Source organism: Jaculus jaculus, chromosome 15, assembly GCF_020740685.1.
Source record: "Jaculus jaculus isolate mJacJac1 chromosome 15, mJacJac1.mat.Y.cur, whole genome shotgun sequence".
Taxonomy (NCBI): Eukaryota; Metazoa; Chordata; class Mammalia; order Rodentia; family Dipodidae; genus Jaculus; species Jaculus jaculus.
The window spans coordinates 34277997-34304452 of NC_059116.1; the positions used below are offsets into that span (position 1 = coordinate 34277997).

The window sequence follows — 26456 nt, forward strand, 5'->3', positions numbered from 1 at the left end:
AGCCTCTGCACACCCATGCAGCTGTGCACAGACGCAGCATACCACCTAGGCTCCTTTCTGTGTGGTTCCTGGGCACCCCTGTGTCATTCTGGGAACTCAAATCGTTCCTCTATCCACTAGTACCTGGGTTCTGCAACACCCCAAGTTCCTAATGGATACCCCTGTCCAGCATTGGTGGGTGACCTGTCTGGAAATAGCAGGCCCAGAGCCCAGAAAACTCAACTTCTTTGGAAATGAGAAGGAAAATTATGAACTGCTAAATCAAACAATCCTACAGCATAGCATTCCAGAACCAGGGAGACGGCTCAGCGGTTAGAGGCACTTGCTTGCAGATACTGATTGGCCCAGGTTCCATTGCCAAATATTCACATAAAGCCAGACAGACATTTGTATGTAGTGGCAAGAGATCCTGTGCGCTCATACACATACACACGCAAATAAATACTGAAACGTTCATATTTTTATTTGATTGACACAGGATCTCACACTATACCTCAGGCTGGATTGGAACTGTGGCAATATCTCAGCCTCCTGAGAGCTGGGATCACAGGCCTATACCATCAGGCGGGGCCTTTTAATTTATTTTTATTTATTTGTTTTTGGCTTTGTGGTGAACACTGAGATACCCACCCATGCCAGACCACATTTCACTGTTGACTACATCCCTTCCCCTCATTGGTGGATTCTAGGCAAGAGTTCTACTGTTGACCACGCGCCCCTGTCCCTCCCTGGTGGATTCTAGGAAGGCGTTGATTACACACCTGCCTCACTGGTGGATCCACTCTAGCCCCCAATACATCCTTAAACACGCGCGTGCACGCACACACAAACACACACACACACACACACACACACAGGTTCTGTCCCCTACCCAAGCTAGCCCAAGCCCCTCTCCAGGCCCGGATGGACCCCAGCCTCCCCCCACACCATGTCCCACGTGGGTGACACCTACCAAAGATCTTCCCTGTGCAGGGAAACCAATGTCCAGCACAATTCCTTCTAGCCTTTGACAATTCTCTCTGAAATACCTCAAAATATTTAATGTATAGTTTATGTGATAAAAGGAAAAAAAAAACAACCTTAGCTAGTTTTTGGAATAGGTGACTTGAAGCTTTATACTGTTAAATTATAATTTTGCAAACGATGGCATGTTGATCCTTTGACCGGTTCCGTGGGAGACGCGTTGAATGTCAGGGCAGCGAGCGGCGGGACAGCGGCCTTTACCGGTCCATCTCCACGAGAGAGGGCGCGAGACAGGTGTACCTTTCCCTGGCCTGTTCTGTTCTTTGTCTTTTGGGAGTCATGTCTTATGAGAGTATTTATGATTCTCTGTGTTTCTGTGTTCAAATGTAAAGAAAAAAAAAAAAGGAAGAAAAGTGAAAGAAAAAAAAAAACACACCAAAAACCCTGAGGCGATGGGATTTGATTTGCTGCATGGCTCGTGTGTTCGTAGGCCTCTGGAAACGAAACGATACTAAGTGGGGGTGGGGGGTGGGGGGATTCTGTGTCGCATCTTTACATTCCGTCCCCCAGTTAGCACTGTTCCTCTGTGCTGCCAACTCTCCCCGTTTCTAAGGAAGCGTGTCTAACGGGGACAGGGACAGGGACAGGGACGAGGCCCCGGAGAGGAAAAAGGGCTCCTGGACCTCAATACCCTTCGCCTCTCCCGAAGAGTGCCATCTACTTGCCGCAGCCCAGCAGGGGACCACCTGACCCCCATCCCTGGATCTTAGGTGCCCACGGGTGGACCTCCCAACCTGCCACCACCAGGTTCCTAAGCGTCCAGAACAGACAATCAAAGCGGTTTGAATCTCTGGTCACCCAGGGTGATGGGGGCAGGTGGCGGGGCTGGGGTGCACCCTAACTTCTCCAGACCCCAGTGACCCTCTTGTGGCCCACCCACTTCCACCCAAACACCCTCAGCCACTCCAGCCCTGGGCTGGGGGAGGACTCCCCAACATAGCACTGTCCCTCCACTTGTGCTATTGGGCCAAGTTTCTAAGCCACCCACAGCGCCCGGTGGAAGTGTAGGAAGCAGACAGACTGGCTTCCCCCACCACCTCCCTGGAGGCCTCAAGGATTCGGGGTGACTCATTGCTGCCCCCCCCAGGACAGGCCCAGTGTAGCAGGATTCCAGTGGATAGACGGAGGAGCTGTTCACACGCACAGGACAGAGGGTTCCCGTCAGTGATACTCTGGGTCCCAAAGTGACTCCTGGGGGTCCATCAGACCTCATGAGGGTTTTGTTTTGTTTTTTTAATCACCACCACTGTTAATCATTACTGTGCTGGGTTTGTTGTTTGGGGGTTTTCTCAATAAATTATTTTCATCCACTCAATTCAATGTGCGTTGGGTGACTGAGAATGGGGGTGGGAGGGGGAATGCAGCCCCCCACCAGGAAGATAGTGGTACATCCCACTCCACCTTCCACAGGGAACCTTCCAGAATCAACCTCTGAGAGGCAGCCCTGAAGGTCTTGAGGAAGGACAGCAAAGAAGGCAGCTTACAGAGGGAGGGGCCCGAAAGTGGCGGTGTTGGGAAAATGCACTTCCTTGGGAGGGGTACTAAGGACAAAGGTACACATTGACTTCAATTCCTCACATGACCACTAGGGGGTTAGCTTTGCAACTTCATGTGTCTGATATGTGTGTAACGTATGCATGGGTGCAGAAGCGTGTGCCCTGTGTGCAGAGGCCACAGGAGAATGCCAGGTTCCTCTACCGTTTTTCCATTTACTTTATCTCCTCGAGATGGAGTCTCTCTCAGGACCTAGAGCTGCCATATTTGGGCAACTGGCTGATCAGAAAGGTTGACTCTCTGGTCTCTGCTTCCCACAGGACTTAGGTGACAGGCCTGCATGGCCATGCTCAGCTTTTTACAGCGGCGCTGGGAAGTGAACTCAGGGTGATTCAGGCCCTCGCAGGCCTTCATGATTGCAATCTGGGCCATCTTCCCAACCCCCCTTTTTTGGGGGGCGTTGGTTTATCAAGGTAGGGTCTCACTCTAGCCCAGGCTGACCTGGAGTTTACTATATAGCCTCAGGGTGGCCTCGAATTCACGGCGATCCACCTACCTCTGCCTCCCAAGTGCTGGGATTAAAGGTGTGCGCCACCATGCCCAGCTCCCAACCCCCATTTAAAAAAAAAAGGAAGAAATAGGCTCTGCTTTTACCAAAAGAAGCAGGGGTGGGGTGGGGGGTTGGAGAGATGATGTAGCCCATTAAGACACTTGCTTGCAAAGCTTAATGACCTTGGTTTGATTCCCCCATACCCACATAGAGTCAGATGCACAAGGTGGCGTATGTGTCTTGAGTTTGCAGTGGCTGGAGGCCCTGGAGGCCCCATTCTCTCTCTCCCTCTCTCTCTCCCTCCCTCCCTCTCTCTCTCTATCTCTGTCTCTCTCTCACTTTTTCTCTCCCTGTCCTTCTCTCTGTCTCAAATAATAAATAAAAAAGTCAGGCATGGTGGCACACGCCGTTAATCCCAGCACTTGGGAGGCAGAAGTAGGAGGATAGCCAAGAGTTTGAGGCCATCCTGAGACTACATAGTGAATTCCTGGCTAGAGAGAGACCTTACCTCAAAAAAAAAAAAAAAAAAAAAAAAAACAAGAGAAGAAAAGAAGAGAAGGGGGTGCTGGAGAGATGGCTTAGCAGTTAAGATGTTTGCCTGCAAAGCCAAAGGACCTAGGTTCAATTCCCCAGGACCCACATAAGCCAAGTGCACATGATGGCACATGTGTCTAGAGTTCATATGCAGCAGCTGGCATGCCCATTCTCTATCCTCTCTCTCTTTCTCAAGTAAATAAATAAATAATAAAATAGTTAAAATAAAAGAAATGTGGGGAAAGAATTCACTGAGAAGCCCAGGGTTCGATAGATCTGGTTTATTACAAAAAGTCTAGGATGTACACTTCTAGTCACTGGAGAGAGATCTCTTGGTCCCTGGGTGGCTTTCATAGGGTGATGACTGCTCCCCTGAGGTCTCTGGTAGCTGACTGGTGGAGTTGGGTGTAGCCTGGTTTTGGAAGGACACTGGCAAACCCTCCATGGAGGATGGCTGCCTCTCTGTGGGCCAGAGATCAGCCTCCACAGCCTGTTTGTCAACAGATAACTGCCCCGCTATGCTTGAAGGCTGGGACTTGGCCAGGGACGGGTTGGTCACAGTGACGGATGAATCCGTGTCTCCCTGAGGGGATTGGAACTCCTGCCATGTGTCTGGCCAGATGTTCCCTAACACAGGCCTGGACGACGGCCTGTCAAGGGCTTCTAACTGGGTTTCCAAAGCATGACCCGAGCTGGTACTGAAGAAAGCCTCGTCAACAGAAGACTGGTAGCCTTCCTGAAGTGGCACAGATGGCCTGTGCATCAAGGTAGGTGGCCTCTTAGTGACAGTGGCAGTGTGAGGCAACTGCTCACAGGATGCCTTCTGGGACGGTCGCTTCCTCTTGACAATAAAGGAGATCTTCCGGAGGCGCCATGGGGAACTTCCCTTGAGGTGTGTTGGCTGTTCCTCCTCAGAAGAGTCAGAATCGTGGACGGTGTCAGTATCATCCAGGGTGGGTCTCTGTAGGATGGTGCCCTGGGTGATGAGGTCGGCATAGCCCTCACGGTGGGAGAAGGCGTAGCTTGAGCGCCGGGATGGGGCACCTCGGAGGATCTGGGGCATTGGTGGCTCCACAAAGACTTCTTCTTTTGGAGCCTAAGACAGAGCCAGGAACAGCAGAGACAGCAGACCATCAGTCTCCAGAGTGGGGGTGATCATTCTGGGTGTGTGTCTGCTCATTTGTGAAAGGATATGAGGCTGTGTATCCCAACTTGAGGATTTGGGTCCCAAGAGCACTGGGAGACACTGGTACTCTGTGTCTACTCTTCCTAGGGAACAATGTTTGGCTTGGCTGGGAGGGGCTGGCAGGGCCCAGGATGGTGTGGGAGGGGGGAGGGACTCCAACCCTGCCTCACCTTAGGGCCTTCTTTCTTGAGCTTCGTGTAGACCAAACGTAAGGCCAAGATAGGCACTGTGCTCATGACAACGTTCAGTAAGATCACCAACAGGTTAGATGGCTGGCTCAAGACATTGCGGTCAGCATCTGGTTACAAGGAGGGTGACATCTCCTGTCACCTGTCCCTTCCCTCAACCTACTTATCCCCACACCACAGACCATCCTTGAGCCAATTCCTGTCCTCAGAATTTGGTTTGTTTTAATGCATGCACACGTGTGTGCGTGTGTGTGTGTGTGTGTGTGTGTACCCACATATGAAGGACTCAGGAAAACCTCGGGGGTTGGCCTTCAGGTACCATCCCATCCACCTTTCATGTGTATATACATGTTGGTATGTGTGTAGAGACCAGAGATGGACATGAGGTATCTTCCTCAGTTATTCTCGCTCTCTCTCCCTCTCTGTTTCGCTCTAGTCCAGGCTTATCTGGAATTCACTCTGTAGCCTCAGGGTGGCCTTGAACTCACAGCGATCCTCCTATCTCTGCCTCCCAAGTGCTGGGATCAAAAGGCGTGCACCACCACACCCCAGCTCCCCCACCTTATTCTTTGAGACAGGGTCTTTCATTGGCTAAACTAGCTGGCCAGTGAGCTCCAGGGACACCCCCTGCCTCCACCTCCCTAATGCTGGGATGACAGGCGTGAGCTGCCACGGCCCACATTTCACATGGTGCTTGTGTGGCAAGCGCTTTACCCACTGAGCCATCTCGTGGCCCTCTTCAGGACATTTTGTGGGGTGACTGCTAAGCCTCATCTGCCTCCTGCCCAGCCATCCTTGGACCACCACCTCCCACGTGGTGAAGCCCATGGACACTCACACAGAAATGGAAAGGTGTGTGGCGCAAGTCTGTAGAGCCACAAGCTCTGGGTAAGGGACGTCATGATGAAGTACGCACCGAGGCTGAAGACAATGGTGAAAACGCAGAGGACAGTCCAGTATCTGATGATGAGGATGACCTAGGTGGGGGCAGGGGCTCAGGCAGGTCAGGGTCCAGAAGTTAAGTGTAGGGGTGGGGGGGACATAGCAGTGGCCTTGCCTACCTCAGTGGTGATGGACAGCAGACTTGACAGGGCCATGACCACAGCAAATGTCTGATAATCGCCATGGCTGGCAGGCCCCTCTGTGTTGTGGATGACCAGCAAGGTCATGAAGAAGTTGATCATGGAGGTGATGATGCCATGACTGATGGCCTGGAGGAAGACCCAGTAGTTAAACAGCTCGTTGTTCTGGCCTGCCACATACAATTCGGGCATCTGCAAGCTCTGGTCAGCGCTCACGTCCTGGGAGAGGGGACAGGAGGTGCTTGCCATAGCGTACGTGCCCTAAACAGGGCATGGATGAGCCAGGTGTGGTGGTGCATGCCTTTAATCCCAGCACTCAGGAGGCAGAGGTAGGAGGATTGCCGTGAACTTGAGGCCGCCCTAAGACCATATAGTGAATTCCAGGTCAGCCTGGGCTAGAGTGAGACTCTACCTTGAAAAAAAGGCGGGGGCATGGATGCCTTGGCTGCTCACAACTGAGGCAATTTGAATTCAAGTGATTTCAAGACCAGCCTAGGCAACTTAGACTGTATCAAAAAGAAGAGAGGCTGGAGAGATGGCTTAATAGTTAAGGTGCATGCCTGTGAAGCCTAAGGAAGACAGGTTCGATTTTCCAGGTTCCACATAAGCCAGATGCACATGGTGGTGCATGCATCTGGAGTTCATTTGCAGTGGCTAGAGGCCCTGGTGCGCCCATTCATTCTCTCTCTGTCTGTCTGCCTCAAATAAACAGAAGAGAAGAGGGCTGGGGAGATGGCTCAGCGGTTAAGGAACTTGCCTGCAAAGCCAAAAGACCCAGGTTCAATTCTGCAGGACCCAAAGGACCCAGGTTTGATTCCCCAGGTCCCACATGAGCTAGATGCACAAGGGGGCACATGTATGTGAAGTTTGTTTGCAGTGGCTGGAGGCCCTGGCATGCCAATTTCCATTCTCTCTCTTTCTCTCTCTCTCTCTCTCCCAGCCTATTTCTCATAAATAAATAAAAATAAAATATTTTTTAAAAGAAAAGAGAGAAAGAAGAGGTTTGGAGAGATGGCTTAGCGGTTAAGGTACTTGCTTGCAAAGCCTAACCATTAGAGTTGGATTCCCCAGTACCCACATAAATCTAGATGCACAAACTGGTACATGCATCTGAAGTTCGTTTGCAGCAATTTGAGGCCCTGATGTGCTCATTCATTCTCTCTCTCTCCCTCCCTCCCTCCCTCTCCCTCTCTCTCTCTCTCTCCCTCTCTCTTCTTGAAAATAAATGAATAAAAATATTTTTTAAAAAACTATTTTCTTTTTTTAAAATTTTTAAAATTTTATTTATTTATTTGAGCACAACAGACAGAGAGAGAAAGAGGCAGAGAGAGAGAGAGAGAGAATGGGTGCGCCAGGGCTTCCAGCCACTGCAAACGAACTCCAGATGCGTGCGCCCCCTTGTGCATCTGGCTAACGTGGGTCCTGGGGAATCGAGCCTCGAACCGGGGTCCTTAGGCTTCACAGGCAAGCGCTTAACCACTAAGCCATCTCTCCAGCCCAAAAATATTTTTTTAATAGACAAGTAAAAGAGGCTGGGAAGAAGTGCTTGCCTTGCAAGTATAAGGACCTGAGTTTGGATCCCCAGAAGCTATGTAAAATGCCAGTTGGCCGTGGTTGCACATGCTTGTGATTCCAGTGCTGGTGCTGGGGAGTGAACACAGGAGGATCCCAGAGCTCCCAGGGCTTGCTGGCCACCCTGTATAGTACCTTTGGTGAGCTCCTGGCATTCCTTGGGACAATACCTAAGACTGTCCTCCAGCCTCAACATGCACATGCATGTGTACACACATAAAGTCTACAGGAGAATTGAGCAGGTTCAGTGCACACCCTTCATTGTAAAGAGAGAATGGGAATGGGAGCATCCACAGACTGGGGTATTCCTGGGGCTGCTGGAACTATTGCCAGGAAATGCTATGGGACAGCTGTGTTTGGATTTCAAAAAAATAAAAATTTTAAGGTAGCTAGGTGTGGTGGTTCATGCCTTTAATCTCAGCATTTAGGAGACAGAGATGGGAGGATCGCCATGAGTTTGAGGCCACCCTGAGACTACAGAGTGAATTCCAGGTCAGCCTGGGATAAAGCAAGAGCCTACCTTGAAAAAACAAACTAACAAAAGGAACATGTAGCTGGACATGGTGCATTTCAGTAGTCTTAGCACTTAGGGGACTAAGACAAGAGGACTGTGAGTTTAAGACCAGACTGAGACCCAATCTCAAATTAAAAAGCAAAAAGACTAAGGACATTGGCTCAGTGGTAGAGTGACAGCCTAGGACCCACAGTGAGGGCTGGGGGCGTGGTCAGAGATACACACTTCCCTAGTGCAATGCATATTTCCACCCCCACTATCACAAAAATTCAAACTGAAATACAAGCCCTGTTCTTCTGTCCCACTGACCCAGAATGTTCTATGTGACCCTCACCCACTCTAGACTTCTTAGGCAGGGTTCCTTGGGGTCTGGGCTAGGACACATCAGACAGAACTATCCTCTCTCCCTGTTACACAGACCACTGGAGAGAGGATGTGGGTGATGAGGTTCAGGGCTCGCATAAGGAGGAGCTGTTGAGAGGACTCCTCTGAGGCACCTCTTCAAAAACAAGCTTTGGCTGGAGCAGCTGCCCCACCATGGGCCAGGGGAAGGCAGGCGGCTCACCTGTTCGAAGAGCCCTATGTAGAGGACCGGGAGCGTGCTGTAGAGCAGGTTGTAAAGGGCCAGGAACCAGCCTTCATACAGGGGCTGTGCAGAAGGACAAGGACACAGCCTCAGAAGCAGGAATGGGGTCTTTACCCAAGAGGACCACAAAGCCTCCCGCAGATCCTAGGGGTGCTCACTGGACACTTGTCCTTCCAGGCAGAGGCAGAAAAACAGGGGTCAGAGGTGAAGTGACACCTTGGAGTGTGAGATTTGGGGCTCCATAAATAGCTATGGGTAGAAGCTACATGATAAAAATGTGCAAGATTGTTCTAGAACCACATCAGCTTTGTTTAGAGTATGGGAGTGATAAAGAGCCCAGAGAGACTCAGGAGCACCTCGTCCACCTCCCTTCCCACTGTGGAAATCCAATCCCAAAAGAATGTAGGAAGGAGCTAGGCAGGATGGCACACACCTATGCCGCAGCTCTCAGGAGGCTGGGGCAGGAGGATCAGGATTTCAAGGTGATTTTTGCTATAGTGACAGTGAGTTTGAGCTTCAAAATAATAATAATAATAATAATAAAAATAAGGCCGGGTATGGGGGCACATGCCTTTAATCCCAGCACTCGGGAGGATCACCATAAGTTTGAGGCCACCCTAAGACTAGATAGTGAATTCCAGGTCAGCCTGGGCGAGAGTGAAACCCTGCCTCGAAAAATCAAAAAGAAAGAGAGAGAGAGAAAAGAAAAAAAAAGAAAGAGAAAGAAAAAAAAGAGGAGAGGAGAAGAGAAGAGAAAAGAAAAGAAAGCGAAACTAGGCATGGTGGCGTACACCTTTAATCCCAGCACTTGGGAGGCAGAGGTGGGAGGATCACTGTGAGTTTGAGGCCACCTTGAGACTACACAGGGAATTACAGGTCAGCCTTGGTTAGACCCTACCTCAAAAAAAAAAAAAAAAAAAAAAAAGACAAATGTGGGCTGGGGGTTGAGGGCTGGGGGCTAGGGGACACTCAACTCAGAGGTCCCAATACGAACAGTCAGAGAGTGTAAGTGTCCAGAGATAGAGTCTAACTAATACAGGTGTGCCCACAGATGACACATGGGCCTCAAAGTCTTGATCCTCCTTCCTCAGCCTCCTGAGGTTTGGGGTGACAGACATGTGCCATCACATCCAGCTTCACCTGGGGCCTCTTTGCTGTGCCCACTGCTGAGAGCTACAGAGGGTAGGACCCAGTGCCACCCAGGGCTGTCCCCACCCAGACGCACCTGGGCAGTGAAGCCATTGTAGATAGAGAACCAGATCTGGACCATCATGCTGGCCGTGGTCTTGTAGAAGAAGTAACGCAGGAACTTGCAGATACGCACGTAGGACCAGCGGCCATGCACCAGGAGCAGCCTCTGCAAGTGGCAGAACTGCGCCAGAGTGTAGTCACTATTCTGAGCCGCCTGCATACCCTCTTGTCCCGTCAGCCCCACACCGACGTCAGCAGCTGCAGGGGACACGGTTAGTCACCCCAGCCACCCGTGAGGGTCCTCTGCCTTGTCCCACCTCACATCCTATCCGGCCACCCACTCTTGATCATGTTCACGTCGTTGGCTCCGTCCCCAATGGCCAGTGTCACAACCTGCTGGTATTTCTTCACCAAGGCCACCACCAGGGCTTTCTGCTTGGGTGTGACCCTACAGCAGATGACTGCCTGGCACTTGGAGGCTAGGTCCACGAAGGCCCGCTCTTGTTGCTCCTCAGGGCTCTCTTCGGTCTCGGGGGTGTCAGAGGATGATGCGCCTTGAGAGGGGCCAAAGTTCCGCAACACCTGGGAGAAGCGCCTGCTTTGGCGGAAGTTCACCTTGGAATGGAAGGCTTCCCGATACACCTCGTCCACCACTGCGTTCTGCACCAGGACCCGGTGCTCCTTGCGCAGGGACAGGAGCAGCTGGTCCTAGAGGGCAGCAGGGACTGGACATGTCACCATCTGTCCTGTGTCGGCCTCCCTCCACCCCTTAGCTGGAACCCTGCAGCCTCCTGCCATCGGATGTTTCCAGGTAAGATCCCAGCTTCCACCCATCATCACAGCCTCCCTCCTTCATCAGGATCACCGTACCCACCAGAGGGGATACTGACCAGAAAGTCCCCGTTGATGACCAAGGCCACGCTGTGGTGAGCCAAGACTTTGGCCATCCTCAGGTTATTGTTGCTCACCCAATAGGTTTCCAGGAGGCGGCTGCGGGGTCAGCCGGAGTCAGGGCGCTTGTGCACAGTACACACAGCTCCCGTCGCCGCCTCCCCCACCCGTAGGACTCAGTTTCCCGTCCCGCCCCGTGCCCACCTGATGTCCTTCTCCTCCAGGATCAGCGTGTTCTCCGACAGCAGCTGACACGAGAAGCCGATGTTCACAGCTGTCTCTGCAAAAAAAAAAAAAACCAGCCTCATGCTCAGCACCTGCGCGCCGGCCCCCGCGGGCCACGCCCGCCCAGCCTGAGCTCGACCAATCACGGTGGCTCGCTGCGAACACTGCATCCAGGCTGACCAATGAGAACCGACTCTGCAACTTTAGACGCGGACTGGGATGGGGGGCTGCTGGAGGCTCCCTGGATTGAGGGTTCGAATCCAGTGGGTCGTGCCTGAGGCCCACCACGCTTTGACCAACCAGAGCATCAAATTTATTTTTAAAAAATTAGAAGCGCCGGGCGTGGTGGCGCACGCTTTTAATCCCAGCACTCGGGAGGCAGAGGTAGAAGGATCGCTGTGAGTTCAAGGCCACCCTGAGACTACAGAGTGAATTCCAGGTCAGCCTGGGCTGGAGAGATGGCTTAGTGGTTAAGCGCTTGCCTATGAAGCCTAAGGACCCCAATTCTAGGCTGGATTCCCCAGGACCCACATAAGCCAGATGTACAAAGGGGCACATGCGTCTGGAGTTCCTGTGCAGCGGCTGGAGGCCCTGGTGGGTCCATTCTCCCTGTCTCTCTGCCTCTTTCTCTGTCACTCTCAAATAAATAAAAATAAATCAGAAGCAAAAACAAAACCCCGAATTCAAATCCAACTATTCCCCAGGCAGACGGCTCGGGGCCTGGGGCACCCACCCTATCCTGGAGGCTGTGTGAGTCACCGGGGGACGCGCTGCAGCACTGTGGGCGTCTCTTAAACGACCCAGAAACCACGAGATAGAGGTGTCTCTAGGGGATGTCTAGGACCCCGCAGACAGCCACACCAGCCTTCCCCTGGGACTCCTCGGAAGGCCAGGCAGGGCGGTTGTGCTGGGGCGGGGGTCGGCCAGGGACCCACCTGGCTTGTCCCCCGTGAGCACCCATATTTTGATGCCCCCCTTCTTCAAACACTGGATGGTCTCAGGGACCCCGTCCTGCAGCTTGTCCTCGATGGCCGTGACTCCCAGCAGCTGCGGAGGACGCAGAGTGAGGCGGGGCCGGGCCGAGGCGCCAGGACCGCCGCGCGGTCCGTGGGTCAGTCCCGCCGCGCGCACCCACCTCCAGGCCCTGCTCCATGTGGCCATAGAGGCGCTGCAGCGCCTGCCCGCGGTTCTTCAGCAGCAGGCTGGCCTCGTGGTGCCGTGGCTTCCAGAGCTCGTAGAAGTCCTCCGCCACCTCCCGGTAGGCCAGGCACAGCGTCCGAAGCGTCTCCTCCGCGAAGTCCTGGGGCGGGGCGGGCCCACGGAAGTGGGTCTCTGGGCCCCAGGACCTTTGCGCAGGCCACCGTCTGGCTGAGAACACCCTCCCTCTCTGCCCGCAGCTCAGTATGGCCTTTGTTTGGGGGACTGCAGCCTTGGCTGGCCTTGTCCTCCTGCCTCACCCTCCCCAGTGCTGGGATGATGGTCACAGGCCACCACTGCAGGCCTGCTCAGCAGGTTCTCATCTCCTCTAGCTACCTCCTGGTTTAGTCCACCCGGACCCCTCCCTGCTCAGGAACCCCAACCCCAGCCTCTCCATCTGTCCTGGTTGCTAAGAACATATAGGTCCCTTTGGAGCACTCTTTCTCCCAGACACTCTCAAGCAGGCCCACCAGAGGAGAGCTAGGAGACTGACTGGAGCGGGTGGTGGTCCTCATAAGTGTATCCACTGGCTCCTCTGCACCCCCACACATGCCCCAGGGCCTTGCACCCCAGCTGTTGAAGAGAGGGTAGGGGAGGGAGTGGGGCTTCATCAGCACTATGGGTCTCTGTGGGTATTAGAAGCATCCACGGGCCTGTACCTTTTGGGAGGCCTCAGTTTACTCACCTGCTCTGTGAATGATTGATCTAAGTTGCTGAGTCCCCGAGCTCTACGTCTTTAATCTGAGAGACCAGGCACCTGGCTTGTCCAGTTCCCTCCCTCCCCTGCCTTGCAGAGCAGGGCACCCTGGGGACCCCAGCCAAGCCCTTGATGGAACCTTCCCCCACTCAGCTACACAGCCTTTCAAACCCTGAAAGGTCAGGGAGAGACACGAGGCGACAGGTCTGGTGAGGTAATGCTGTGTTAGGGAGGCCCCTGATTCAGGTGGAGGCCTTGCCGTTGAACTTTGAGGTCCAAAAGAATTAGTGGCAGAGCTCAGGCAAAGGCCCAAAGCTGTGCAGGGAGCCATAAGAAAATGACAAGCAAGAAACTGGGGACCCATGGGGGAGGGGCAAGGAGACAAGGATGAGCAGTTCCTAGAACCCAGGCCTGGCTGGGCAGGGGTGAGTGAGTGGACCCATCACCCATGGCCAAAGTCCACCCCATCCACAAGGCATCCTTGTATGGAGAAAGACATCCTCTCTTGACAGGTAGGTATGGGAGTTTGGGGCCCTCAGTCTCTATGGAAGGTAGGAAGAGGAAGATGTTCGCACAATACACAACTTGCCTGATGGTGCCTGGCTGTCTGGGGGGGGGTGCTGAAGTCACCACTCCTTTGTATTGTATACTGTCTTTCTCTTTCCTACACACACACACACACACACACACACACACACACACACACACGCGGGCTCCACCCCAGCAGGGACTCACAGACAAGATGTCCTTTGTGGTCTGCTCTATGGGGCCCTTCTTGGACAGGCGCTCCAAGATGACAGTGTCTGCACCTTTGGTGTAGAGGCAGATGGAACCCTCCGGATTTCGGACTGCAGGTGGTGGAAGGAGAGGGCCTCGCTGTCCCCTGGCACTCTACCCCTGCGTGTCCTCAGCCTCAGGACATGGGGAAGGGCCCAGAGCTCACCCAGCACGGACATCCGCTTGCGCACACTGTTGAAATCCATCATGGCGAGGACCTGGTAGACCCGCTCCTCTCCCAGCTCCAGCAGTGTGATGGTGTCCTGTGTGCGTGACAGGAACACGTAGCCGAAGTTCCGGGCAGCTGTGACCAGCGCCTCCTCGTCTGGGGAAGCAGCCTGGTATAGCAGCTGGCCTGGCCAGGAAGGAGATGTTGTGATAAGAGAGGTGGTAAGCACTTGTCAACCCCAGCTTGCCGTAGGCTGAGGGAATCTCATCTCTACTTTTGGGAGTCACTAGGGTCCCTTTAGGACATGACCTGAGGGACTTGAGAGATGATTCAGTGGACCTCAGTTTGGAATCCCAGAACCTGTGTAAATGCTAGGTGGACATGGTGGCCTGCCTGTAATCCCTGGCTCAGGAGGACTATGAGCTCTGGATTCAAGTGAGAGACCCTGCCTCAGTAAATAGAGAGCAATCAAGGAAGACAAACCTATGTCAACCTCTGGCCTCCACACAGTCACACACATGTGCGTCCACAAGCACACACACAGAAGATGTGACCTGAGCGCCCAGGGCTTACTAACAGGAGGGAGCCCTCACCTTCCCTGTCCTCATGGACCATCACTGTGTGGCAGATGGCCAGCAGGCGACAAAACTCCTGCACCATCCTATCCTGCTTGCACCGCACGATGTCTGTGAGCTCCTTGTTGTAGAAAGGGAACTTCCTATCGGCGTAGGGGTTCCACTCATACGGGTTCCCCTTGAAGGCAGGGTGGGGCCAGGGGTTACAGAACAGGTGAGGCTCTGGGCAATGCATCACCCACCCACCAATGTCCAGGGCCAGGTCTGTGCAGTCACCTTTTGGGAGGTCGCATATTCAGCTTCCGAACCTGGCGGAAAGACTGCTTCAGGATCTGGTACCCCAAGAGGCCACGCATGGTGCCACAGCCCCAGAGCCCTGGAGTACCAGGTATCTATCACCCAACAAGCCAGGTCTAGTGCAACACAGGCCGTGATCTATCTTTTCCGGTTGGGTAGGAGTTGGACTGGGAAGAGTGTGCCTGGGCCCCTTGAGCAGCTGGCACTTGTTTGAGTCAAGAGTGGAGGTGCTTGTTCACAGACACGCCACCACCCCCCCAGATTCCCCAAAGAAGGAGCCAGATAGAGGACTCAGGAGTGGAGGTGTTCATTCACAGACTCCTCCCCCCACCACCACAGACCGCCCCCCCCCAGAAGGAGCCAGGTGGCAGGTGAGCGGACCCCACCGTAGACTCTGCCTTTGATACAGCATTTCTTGAAGGTCATCACGTTCTGTGTCAGCGTGCCTGTCTTGTCCGAGAAGATGAACTGCACCTGACCCAGCTGGTCATTGAGACTGGTGCTGCGGGCCTTGGCGGCCATATCCAATGGCTCATAGTACATATGCATGTCCAAGTTGATGAAGAAACTGTTACCCAGGTAGATGAATTCCGCTCTGCCAAGGTCAAGGCCACATCTGTCATGGTTCAGCCACCCCCTGGGGGAGAGGGGAGCCACACTCTGCTGCCAACAACACTTACATGATGAACATGGCCATGGGTACCATGACGCTGAGCAGAATGAGGTAACCCCAGAACATGAGGAAAGATTCCATGACCACCGACCTGGAGTACAGGATGGACACGTAGTGGTGCTTGTCTTTGAACTCCTTTACCATGAAATAGAAGCTCACCGCCAAGGCTATGGACAGGATCACCAGAGACAGGAAGATCTGCAGGCCAAAGAGGCAGGTGGAGATGGATGGGCAGGGCCCCAGGAGAATGCAGTGCTCACCCACAGGACCACCCAGGTAAGAAGAGGAACAAGGATTGTCTGTCGTGGGCTTAGTAGGGTTTCATAGACATTGGGTTTCATGCTGTAGCCCAGGCTTGCCTTGAAGTTTTGATCCTCCTGCCTGAGTCTCTCATCAAAAGTTATTTAATTTACTTTTTCTTTCTTTTTCTTTATCTTTTTTTTTTTTGAGGTAGGATCTCCTGTAGACCTGGCTGACCTGAAATTTACTACGTAGTCTCAGTGTGGTCTTGAACTCACGGCGATCCTCCTACCTCTGCCCTCTACCCCCAGTGTTGGGATTAAAAGCGTGCACTACCATGCCTGGTTTATTTTATTTTTATTTGTTTAAATATTTTAGTTAGTTAGTTAGTTGTTTGTTAGTTGACAGAAAGAGAGAGAGTGGAATAGGCAGATAGCAAGAGAAATGGGCACACTAGGGCCTCCAGCCACTGCAAATGAACTACAGATGCATGTGCCACCTTCATCAAAAGTAATTTCAAGCTGGGCATGGTGGCACATGCCTTTAATCCCAGCACTCTCTGGAAGACAGAGGTAGGAGCATTGCCGCAAGTTCAAGGCCAGCCTGAGACTGCATAGTGAATTCCAGGTCAGCCTTGGCTAGAGTGAGAGCCTACCTCAAAAAAAAGGGGGGATCTGGAGAGATAGCTTAGTGGTTAAGGCGTCTGCCTGCAAAGCCAAAGGATCCTGGTTCAACTCTCCAGGATCCATGTAAGACAGATGCACAAGGGGACGCATGCATCTGGAGTTTGTTTGCATTGGCTGGAGGCCCTGGAACACCCATTTTCTCTCTCTCTCTCTCCTTTTCTCTCTGCCTCTTTCTCTCTCTCAAATAAATAAATATATTAAAAAGAAATAAAAGTAATTTTAATAGGCTGGAGAGATGGCTTAGTGGCTAAGGCATTTGCCTGCAAAGCCTAAGGACCCAGGTTCAATTCCCCAGGACCCATGTAAAGCCAAATGTACAATCTAGAGGGTGCATGCATCTGGAGTTCTTTTGCAGGGCTGGAGGCCCTGGCATGCCTCTCTCTCTCTAATAAATAAAAAACAATCATAATAATAAATTTTTTAAAAAACTTCAACCAAAAGTGATTTTAATGGGTTAGAGAGATGACTTAACAGTTAAGGTGTCTGTCTGTGAAGCCTAAGGACCCAGGTTCAATTCCCCAGCACCCCATGAGCCAGCTGCACAAGGTGTACATGTGTTTGGAGTTCATTTGCAGTGGCTGTAGGCCCTGGTATGCCCATTTTCTTCCCTTCCCTTGTCTCTTTCTCCTCTCTCTCTCTGCCTTTCTCCCTATCAGATAAATAAGATAAATTATTTTTTAAAAAGTTATTTTAAGCCAGGCATGATGGTGCACACCTTCAATCCCAGCACTCAGGAGGCAGAGGTAGGAGGATCGCCTTGAGTTCGAGGCCACCCTGAGACTACATAGTTAATTACAGGTCAGCCTGGACCAGAATGAGACCCTACCTTAAAAAAAAAAAAAAAAAAAAAAAAAGTTATTTTAACATGAGCCAGCCAGCTGTGGAGAGGCAAGCCAGTCAACCCAGCTCCCAGGAGGGAAAAGCAGGAGGATCAGGAGCTCAAGGCCAGCATGGGCTACATGACATGTTGGTGCAAAAAAATAAGTTGGGCAGGAGAGATGACTTAGCAGTTAAGCGCTTGCCTGTGAAACCTAAGGACCCCTGTTCGAGGCTTGATTCCCCAAGACCCACATTAGCACAAGGGGGCCCATGTATTTGGAGTTCATTTGTGGTGGCTGGAAGCCCTGGCGTGCCCATTCTCCCTCTCTCTCTCTCTCTCTCTGCCTCTTTCTCTCTGTGTCTGTCACTCTCAAATAAATAAATCAAAAAATTAAAAAAAAATAAGTTAATGAATGAAGATGACAACAGGCTAGCTAGGGCTTAGTCAGAGGTAGCCCAGACCTCCTGTGTCCCCAACAGGGAGCCTTCCTCAATGTCCCCAGGTCGGGATGCCACAGCTCACCAAGACCACCAGCTTGTTCATGAGCAGGTCCAGCTTCGTCCTCTTCAGGTGGATCATCCCACAGTTCTTCATGATCTTTGTGTCAAGACCTGTTGGAAGAGCATCCATCCATCACCCACCACCCCACCCATCTACCTACCCACCCACCCAGCCACTCACCCACCCACCCATCCATTCACTCACCCATCTACCCAGCCATCCACCCAGCCATCCACCCATCCATCTATCCATCTACTCACCCATTCATCCATCCATCCACCTACCATCCATCCATCCACCCACCCATCCATCCACCTATCCATCCATCCACTCATCCATCTGCACATCAGAGCCTATTGTTTTCAGCCTAAGCCAGCGTGCTGACCGCCACTCATTTTAACAGAACTGGGTCCCAGGCAAGCCCAGCCTCAGGAACCCGCCACTGGCAGGTCCTCCCACACTGTCCTGGCTCAGCTGGGTGCGCACCAGCATAGATGACCAGCCCATAGCAGGTGCTGGTGTTGCGGATCTTGCAGCCACGCAGGAGAATGTTCCCGGTGCTCAGCGGATACTTCTGGTTTTTCCACTCCAGGCTCCCCACAAACTGGTGCATCCTGCTGTTGGGTTCCTCACACATCACCGTACCTGCGGGGACCCAATGGCCCCTGACTCACTCCTCTTCCCAGCTGGAGTATGGAGACATTCCTACCTCCTTCCTGCCCAGGCTCACCCACTGAGCCTCCCTCCGCATGGTAGGCAAGCAGAGCCCATTTTGCCCTGCTGGCACCCTTCTGCCCCCCCCCCCCACGCCACTCAGCCTTCCCTCGAGCACTCCAAAGCTGCCCTTGTGGCCTCTGGGTCTTGGCACACACTGACTCTCCAGCCCAATCAGCCCAGCCACTGTCCCTCCAATGGGCTCCTGAGTATTGCCTCATGTCTATGCCTGGGATGTCTATGAGTACCCTCTCTATCATGCTGGCACCCCAGAGTGCTCATTAAATGCATGAGAAGAGGGCTGAAGAGACAGATGGCTTAGTGGCTAAGGCGCTTGCCTTCGAAGCCTAAGGATCCAGGTTCAACAGGATGGTGCATGTGTCTGGAGGTGGTTTGCAGAGGCTAGAGGCCCTGGCGGGCCCATTCTCTGTCTCTTTATCTCTCTCTCTCTCTCTCTCTTTCTCTCTCATAAATAAAGTAAAAGAAATTGATGAGGAGGAAAGAAGACATTTCAGGTGGAATGTGTGCGTTGAGGGGGACACAGGAGCCAGGGTGCCAGCCCTTGCTTCTTGCCAGCTCTGTGAACCTCAGGCTCCTTTGAAAAGTGGTCCCGTGCCCCACCGGAATGCTGGGCAGCTGACAGGACGGGTCACAGGACATCCTCTGTGTCAAGCATGCTGGGGGCTCTGGGACTTTGGGGAAGTGCTGGGCTGGAAGTCCCTGCTTGCTGTTAACCTCTCTCCCTGTGGAGCCAAATCGCACAATTGGCTGGGTCTGGGCTGTGAGGACAGTAAAGGAGCAGGTGAGTGTCACCATCTTTCACCACATCACCACAGCTGACAATTTCTGTAGAGTTATTTTTGTGGGGAGGTTCAAGGTAGGGTCTTATTCTGGTCTAGGCTAACCTGGAATTTCCGATGTAGTCTCAGGGTGACCTCAAACTCTCAACGATCCCCATACTTCTGCCTCCCGAGTGCTAGGATTTAAGGTGTGCACCACCACACCCAGCTTCTGTACACTTTTTTGTTCCTCATTTTATTGGTCTTCTTAAGAGGTAGGGTCTGCATCTTGTCCAGGCTGATCTGGAACTCACTCTGTAGTTCCAGGCTGGCCTCGAACTCATAGCAGTCCTCCTACCTCTGCCCCTGACTGCAGGGATTAAAGGCATGCACCACTACACCTGGCTCCAGCTTGGGTTTCTCTTTTCTTTCTTTTTTTTTTTTTTTTTTTTTTGGTTTTTCGAGGTAGGGTCTCATTCTGGCTCAGGCTGACCTGGAATTCACTATGTAGTCTCTGGGTGGCCTCGAACTCTCAGCGATCCTCCTACTTCTGCCTCCCGAGTGCTGGGATTAAAGGCGTGCGCCACCACGCCCGGCTCCAGCTTGGATTTTTTGAAACAAGGTCTCAGTACATAACCCTCAAGTTTGTGATCCTCCTACTTCAGCCTCTTGAGTGCTGAGATTACAGGAGTGTGCTAACACGCCCAGTCTTATCCTGAATGTAATGGACACACAGGAGGGCCAGGGCTTGAGTGTCCACCACTGTGGTTTGAGAGGAAATGTCTGTGCATGATCACTGCAAGCAACTTGCCTTTGCAGACAGAAAATAAATGTACCTGCTTGCGGCACCACAGGCAGACACAGCCCTTCAGAGTTCGAGGTGGGCATGGTGAGCCGTTGCTACAGGTGACAACCTGTTGCAAATTACTTACACCCCAAAGGCTGGTGAAGGATGGGGTACGATGCTGACGGGCTGACCTAGTGCTGGACTCCATGTGACACGTACCTCCACCACACAGTGTGGAACCTTTCCAAGACCAGTAAGGGGACCTGGTGACACCTGCCATCACGAAAGGCAAGCAGAGTCCAAGTGGACACAGGGGCCCTCCTCCCCTGCTCACCATGGAAGGCAGCCATCTTCTTTATACTGGTAAGTTCATTGTGAGTGACCGTCAGGGCTTGTCTGAACTTCAAGTTGGTCTCCCTGTTGACAAACGGAGACCCAAGGGGTCATGAAAAGGTGGCCAGTTGAGCTGGGCGTGGTGGCGCACGCCTTTAATCCCAGCACTTGGGAGGCAGAGGTAGGAGGATCGCCATGAGTTCGAGGCCACCCTGAGATTACATAGTGAATTCCAGGTCAGCCTGGGCTAGAGTGAAACCCTACCTCGAAAAGCCAAAAAAAAAAAAAAAAAAAGAAAAAAGAAAAGAAAAGGTGGCCAGTAATGACAGCCTCCAGAGCCTTGAATATTTTTGCTGAGCACCTTCTATTCACCAGCAGGAAATCAGAAGGCTAAGGGGCTGGAGAGATGGCTTAGTGGTTAGGCACTTGCCTGCTAAGCCTTAGGGCACAGGTACTATTCCCCAGAACTCCATGTAAAGCCAGATGCACAAGGTGGCACATGCATTTGGAGTTCATTTGCACTGGCTAGAGTCCCTGGTGCACCTATTTTCATATTCTCATAATTAAATAAATAAAATAAAATATTTAAAGAAGTTGGAAGGCTAGCCAGGTGTGGTGGTGCACGCCTTTAATCCCAGCACCCAGAAGGCAGAGGTAGGTGGATGGCCTTGAGTTTGAGGCCAGCATGAGATGACATAGTGAATTCCAGGTCAGCCTGAGCTACAACTAGATCCTAACTTGAAAAAAAAAAAAACAGTAGAAGGCTGAGGGCCAGAGAGGGAGCGCGCCCCGCCTGAGGCCACACAGCACTCTTGTTCAAGGGCTCAGACTTGCTGGTTCCCTAAAGGTGGGCCCTCTCCTCTGGTCTGTCCTTATTTCTTTTTGATGGTTGGAACGGCCCACTCTGTGGCATGTCTTCCCACCTCCAAAATCAAAGAGAGTATGGGTGTTTGGCTGTCTCTTGTAACAGCTGGGAAAAGGGGACTCCTCTGGGACTCACACCCAAGTCCCCCAGACCCCAGAGGACACCGTAGCTTCTCACCCATCGATGTCAGCCGTCTCCACATAGCACAGGCTGCTGGGCTCCGTGCTGGCCAACAAGAGCATGTCAGCCTGAGGTGGGACAGGAAGAGGACATGATCAGAGGGAGGGAGGAGAGGAGGGAGGAAGGGGTGGGTGCGCTAATGGGTGGGACACTGGCTCACCGGGACAGTGCTGTCCTTCCTGAGACACACCAAGTCTCCCACACAAATGTTCTTCCATTTCTTCCACAGCAAACTGTGAGGAGGGTGGGAGGCGTGAGAGCACCCTGGCTGCTCCTGTCTAAACCCCACTGGACTGGCGGCTCAGGGCCCAGAGTTCCCCTCCTCTAGGCCTCTGCTTCCCTGGAGACCCCCAAGGCTCAGCTCAGCTCAGCTCAGATCAGCTCAGCTCAGTGACCATCTTCCCCAGGAAGTTTCCCCTCAACAACCCCACGCAGTGCCTGTGTCTCCATCTGGTGTCCTCCAGGGTCCCCCATCCAAATCCTTTCAGCCTTCTCTTGAGGTTCTCCCTTGTGGACAAAACTATGCTCTGTGTGCACCCTCAGGTCCCCACCCTCTGTGTCCCCAACCTAGAGCCAGCCTGGCCTGGGTTCTGGGCAGACTCAACTAGGATGTCCTTAGCATGGAAGGTACTGGTCATCTGGCTAGCACCCACCCACAGTGACCCTCCATCCCTGTGGTCTCTCTCTCTCTCTCTTTTGAGGTAGGGTCTCACTCTAGCTCAGGCTGACCTGGAATTCACTCTTGTAGCCTTGAACTCATGGCGATCCTCCTACCTCTGCCTCCCAAGTGCTGGGATTAAAGGCGTGCACCACCAAGCCCGGCTCGGCTCCCTGTGGTCTTTCCATGGCAGCCCCTGGACTCACCTCTTCCCCATCAGAATCTGACAGGGCCTGTTGTTGATGGCATTGTCACTCCTATGTCGTCCCTGGGTCAACAGAGGGAGAGTCCTAGAGGTGGCCTGTCCCCTGTCCTCCATGATGTCCCCATTCTGCCCAGGGACCTGGCCAGCTGAGAGCTCTCTATGGTAAAGAGTCTGTCTGGCCAGGCCACTGTCTGTCTTCACACTGGCCACCGAGCTTGAGGGCCACCAAGCCTATGAGGCTGCAAGGGCCAGAGGGTACCTACTTGCTGTGGCTCCCAAATGAGGGTCATGGGCCAACACTGCCATCAAGGCCCATGGTGCCCATCCCCACCTAGGACTCCGGGGCAGGCTCTACTTACAATGTCATCCACCAAGTCACGGGTGGCTCGGATCACGAAGAGGCAGCACAGGGGAACAAATAGTGTGAACCAGGGCAGCGTGGAGATCTCAGGGATGCTCTGTGGAGACAAGGGGGCCAAGCATCCCACCAGCCTCTGCCAGTCTCTTCTAGCTCCCTCCACCCCGTCGGTCCCTCCTGGAAACTCTCCCAGCCCTTCTTCAGGTCTGAGTTCCATCTGGTCTCCCCTCCTACAAGTGGGCCCAGACCAGGCTCAGGCTCTCATGGGTCCCTAGAGATCAGGGTCTCAGATTGGCCCCTTACAAACAGTAGGTGCTTAATCCGTGCTTAATAACTCAATGGATAAAAGCAGAGTAGAAATGACCCTGTTGGGAGCCCCCATGTCCTCCAAGGGAGTCATGTGGCCAAAATTCTCCTGCCCTAGGAAGGACTGTGGCCCTCTGACCCTCCAGCTGGCATTTACTGAGCACCTGCATTGAATGCAAGGCCACCCTCATCCAAACACCTTCCATCATTCTGCATATATTGAGCCCCTGCTGCATGCCAGGGATCAATCGAAGGGACCCAACAGCAAAAAGCAGGTGGGACATTAGTGTCCTCGTCCCAGGGACAAGCACCGAAGTTGGTCACCCTGGGTCTGCAGAGCCAAGCTCCAGGTGCTGGGGAGGGCTCCACAGAGGAGGCAGCCCCTGGTCACCTCACCCACCTGTAAGACGATAATGAGGAGGAAGTACATGTTGGACACTCGGGAGAACTGCTCATACAGGTTCAGTGGCAGGAAGGAGAAGACGTTATACTTGGCCGTGTGGATGGCGTTGGTCTGGAATAAGAGCCACCAGCCCCTGCATGGCCTGTGCCAGCCCACCACACCCCCTAGCTGTGGTCCTGTCCTATCCTAGAGACTCCTAGAGGCCCCACTGGCATTGATGAAGTATCCACTGAGCCAGCACTATCTGAATGCCTGCTGAATGCAAGGCCTCAGAGGCAGTAGTAAGTGCCTACTGAATACATAGGGCCTTAGAGGTTCTTTTGTTGTTATTGTTTTTGAGCCCAGGCTGACTGGGATTCACTATGTAAACCCAGGCAGGCCTCTAACTCACAGTGATCCACCTACCTCTGCCTCTCGAGGGCTCTGATTAAAGGCGTATGCCACCATGCCAGCCTTGTTTTTTTTGTTAATATTTTTATATATGGGCAGGAGAGATGGCTTAGAGGTTAACGTGCTTGCTGCGAAGCCTAAGGACCTAAGGTTTAATTCCCTAGTACCCACATAAAGCCAGATGCACAAGGTGGCACATGTGACTGGAGTTTGTCTGTAGTGGCTGGAGGCCCTGATGCACCAATTCTCATTCTCTCTCTCTCTCTCTCTCTCTTCTATCTCTCTTTGCTTACAAATAAATATAAAAACAGAATTAAGCCGGGCGTGGTGGCGCACGCCTTTAATCCCAACACTCGAGAGGCAGAGGTAGGAGGATCGCCGTGAGTTCAAGGCCACCCTGAGACTACATAGTGAATTCCAGGTCAGCCTGGGCCAGAGTGAGACCCTACCTCGAAAAAAAAAAAAAAAAACAGAATTAAAAAATATTTTTATTTACTTATATGTAGAGAGAGATAGAAGAGACCGAGACAGAGAGAATGGTGCACCAGGGCCTCCAGCTGCTGCAAATGAACTCCAAATGCAGACCACTTTGTGCATCTGGCTTTACATGGGTACTGGGGAAGTGACCTGGATCCTTAGGCTTTGCAGGCAAGCACCTTAATTGCCAAACCATCTTTCCAGCCCCAGGCCTATGTTTTGTATTAATTTATTTAATGCCCACTGGGCAGGGTAAGGAGATCAAATCAGGGATTTGGTGAAAACAGTACCTCTGTCCTTGTGATTAAAATGTCAGCTAGGGGCTAGAGAGATGTTTTAGTGGTTAAGGCACTTGCCTGAGCAGCCAAAAGACCCAGGTTTTATTCCCATGGACCCATGTAAGCCATATGTACTAGGTGGTGGCGCATGTACCTAGCGTTAATTTGCAGTGGCTGAAGGCCTTGGCATGCCCACTCTCTCTCTCCCCCTCTTTCTCTCTATCTCAACTAAATAAAATAAATTTAAAAATAAATAAATAAAGTGCCAGCCAGGCCTGGTAGTGCAGACATGGAGGACTGTAGGTGCTGTGGCAAGATTTTGAGGTTCAGTCAGTCTGAGACCTTGTGAGAGAGACCTTGTCTCAAAAGAAAAAAGAAAAAGAAAAACAGAAAGAGGGCTGGGGGCATGGTCAGAGGTAGAGTGACAGCCTAGAGCCCACAGTGAGGGCTATGAGTGTGGTCAGAGGCACAGTGGCAGCCTAGAACCCACAGTGAGGGCTAGGGGTGTGGTCAGGGGTAGAGTGACAGCCTAGAACCCACAGGGAGGGCTAGGATGGTAGTGCCCGTTGATCCTCTGGGAGTCCTTGGGTTTTATTCTCACTCTAGCCAAAAATACATAAAACTGCATGGTGGTGCAGATACAGAACTGTTATCCCTGAACTTTGTAGCCTGAGACATGAGCATCATGATTTCAAGGCTAGCCAGGAATACCTTAGACCTTGTCTTAAAAATAGCCAAACAGGGCTGGAGAGATGGCTTGGCGGCTAAGTGCTTGCCTATGAAGCCTAAGGACCCCGGTTCGACGCTCCAGGCTCCATTCCCCAAGACCCATGTAAGCCAGATGCACAAGGTAGCGCGCATGCATCTGGAGTTCATTTGCAGTGGCTGGAGGCCCTGGTGTGCCCATTCTCTCCCTCTCTCTCTCTGCCTTTTTCTCTCTCTGCCTGTCTCTCTCAAATAAATAAATAAAAATAAACAAAAAAAATTTTAAATAGCCAGGAGTGGTGGCACACACCTTTAATCCTAGCACTGGGGAGGTAGGAGGATTGACATGAGTTCGAGGCCACCTGAGACTACAGAGTGAATTCCAGGTCAGCCTGTACTACAGCAAGACACTACCTTGAAAAACCAAGGGTGTGGGGGGGGAATCAAGCACTGGTGGGTGGGAGCTGGGGAGCCGACGCCATACCTTGTACCTCTTCTGCTGCCAGCACAGGAAGCCCTGCTTGAACTGCTTGTGGTAGGCGCGGTTGTTGGCTCTCACCTCCCAAGTGAACGCTGCAAGGACAACAGGGCACCCAGGTGCCACTGGGACTCCGCCCCAACGTCCCAACAATGCCCCTGAGGAGAGCTAATGGGCCCCAGAGGGACCCAAGTGCAAGGGATGCCCAGCTCCAATAGGTGGGTGGGTAAAGCAGTCTGGCTGGGGCGAGGGTGCTGTTGGGAACCCAACTGGGTCATGCCAGGCATAATATGTCCCTCCCTTTCTTCGTGGCACTTGGAGTCAAGGGACCTCACTATCCTAACTTGAGGTTCAGACACTGTAAACAGGCTTGGAGCTTGGAGGCCACATCAGGTCCTGAGTCTGCTGTGGGGAACAGGGTTTGGAGCCCAACCACAGCCCATGTGAGACCTGTAGTGTGGCTAGGGGGCACCCTCTCCCTTGTCCTCCTTCATGCCCCTGTCCTGCCCATCGTCCCGGACTCCACCTGTGTTTGTATCATCTTGCTCTTCCTCTGATGGGATAGTGTCCATGCTGGTGGGGCTGTAGGAGTGGGAGACACACACACACACCAAGGTCAAGATGCCTAGTCCTTGCTGGATGGTGTCTGTCCTCAAGCAGCTCAAAGCCCACTTTGTAAAACGTCATCTTGTGAGCCAGGCAGGTCACCCCAGCACTCGGGAGGCTGAGGCAGTACCATCTCTTCGAGGTCTAGACCAGCCTAGGCTGCATAACGATATCCTGTTTTCAAAAAACAGAGACTGGAGAGATGGCTTAGCCATTAAGGTGTTTGCCTGCAAAGCCAAAGAACCTCGATTCAACTCCCCAGGACC

At 52.6% G+C, this 26456-nt stretch overlaps 1 protein-coding gene across 1 annotated transcript; it reads right to left on the reverse strand.

The window, feature by feature from the left end:
* Positions 1-3911: 3911 nt before the first annotated feature.
* On the reverse strand, positions 3912-26156 carry Atp8b3 (ATPase phospholipid transporting 8B3). The gene is made up of 27 exons (XM_045134717.1): positions 26057-26156; positions 25591-25679; positions 23254-23367; positions 22549-22647; positions 22191-22252; positions 21487-21559; positions 21324-21394; positions 20283-20365; positions 18155-18313; positions 17690-17778; positions 15429-15619; positions 15135-15343; positions 14728-14759; positions 14470-14629; positions 13874-14062; positions 13666-13778; positions 12172-12336; positions 11972-12083; positions 11016-11091; positions 10811-10910; positions 10262-10628; positions 9955-10178; positions 8709-8792; positions 6037-6276; positions 5814-5952; positions 4958-5085; positions 3912-4697 (listed from the first exon to the last, which is right to left on the reverse strand). Exons 1-27 carry the CDS (start codon positions 26154-26156, stop codon positions 3912-3914), a joined length of 4254 nt encoding a protein of 1417 aa, XP_044990652.1.
* Between the last annotated feature and the right edge of the window lie 300 nt (positions 26157-26456).

Coding starts and splice junctions, on each gene's coding strand:
- Atp8b3 (XM_045134717.1), bottom strand. CDS start 26,156: ATGGACACTATCCCATCAGAGGAAGAGCAAGATGATACAAACACAGGT. Junction 14,760..15,134: donor TATCAAAGGCAGAGTCTACG/GTGGGGTCCGCT, acceptor TCTTTCCGCCAG/GTTCGGAAGCTGAATATGCG. Junction 14,630..14,727: donor AATATGCGACCTCCCAAAAG/GTGACTGCACAG, acceptor CCTGCCTTCAAG/GGGAACCCGTATGAGTGGAA.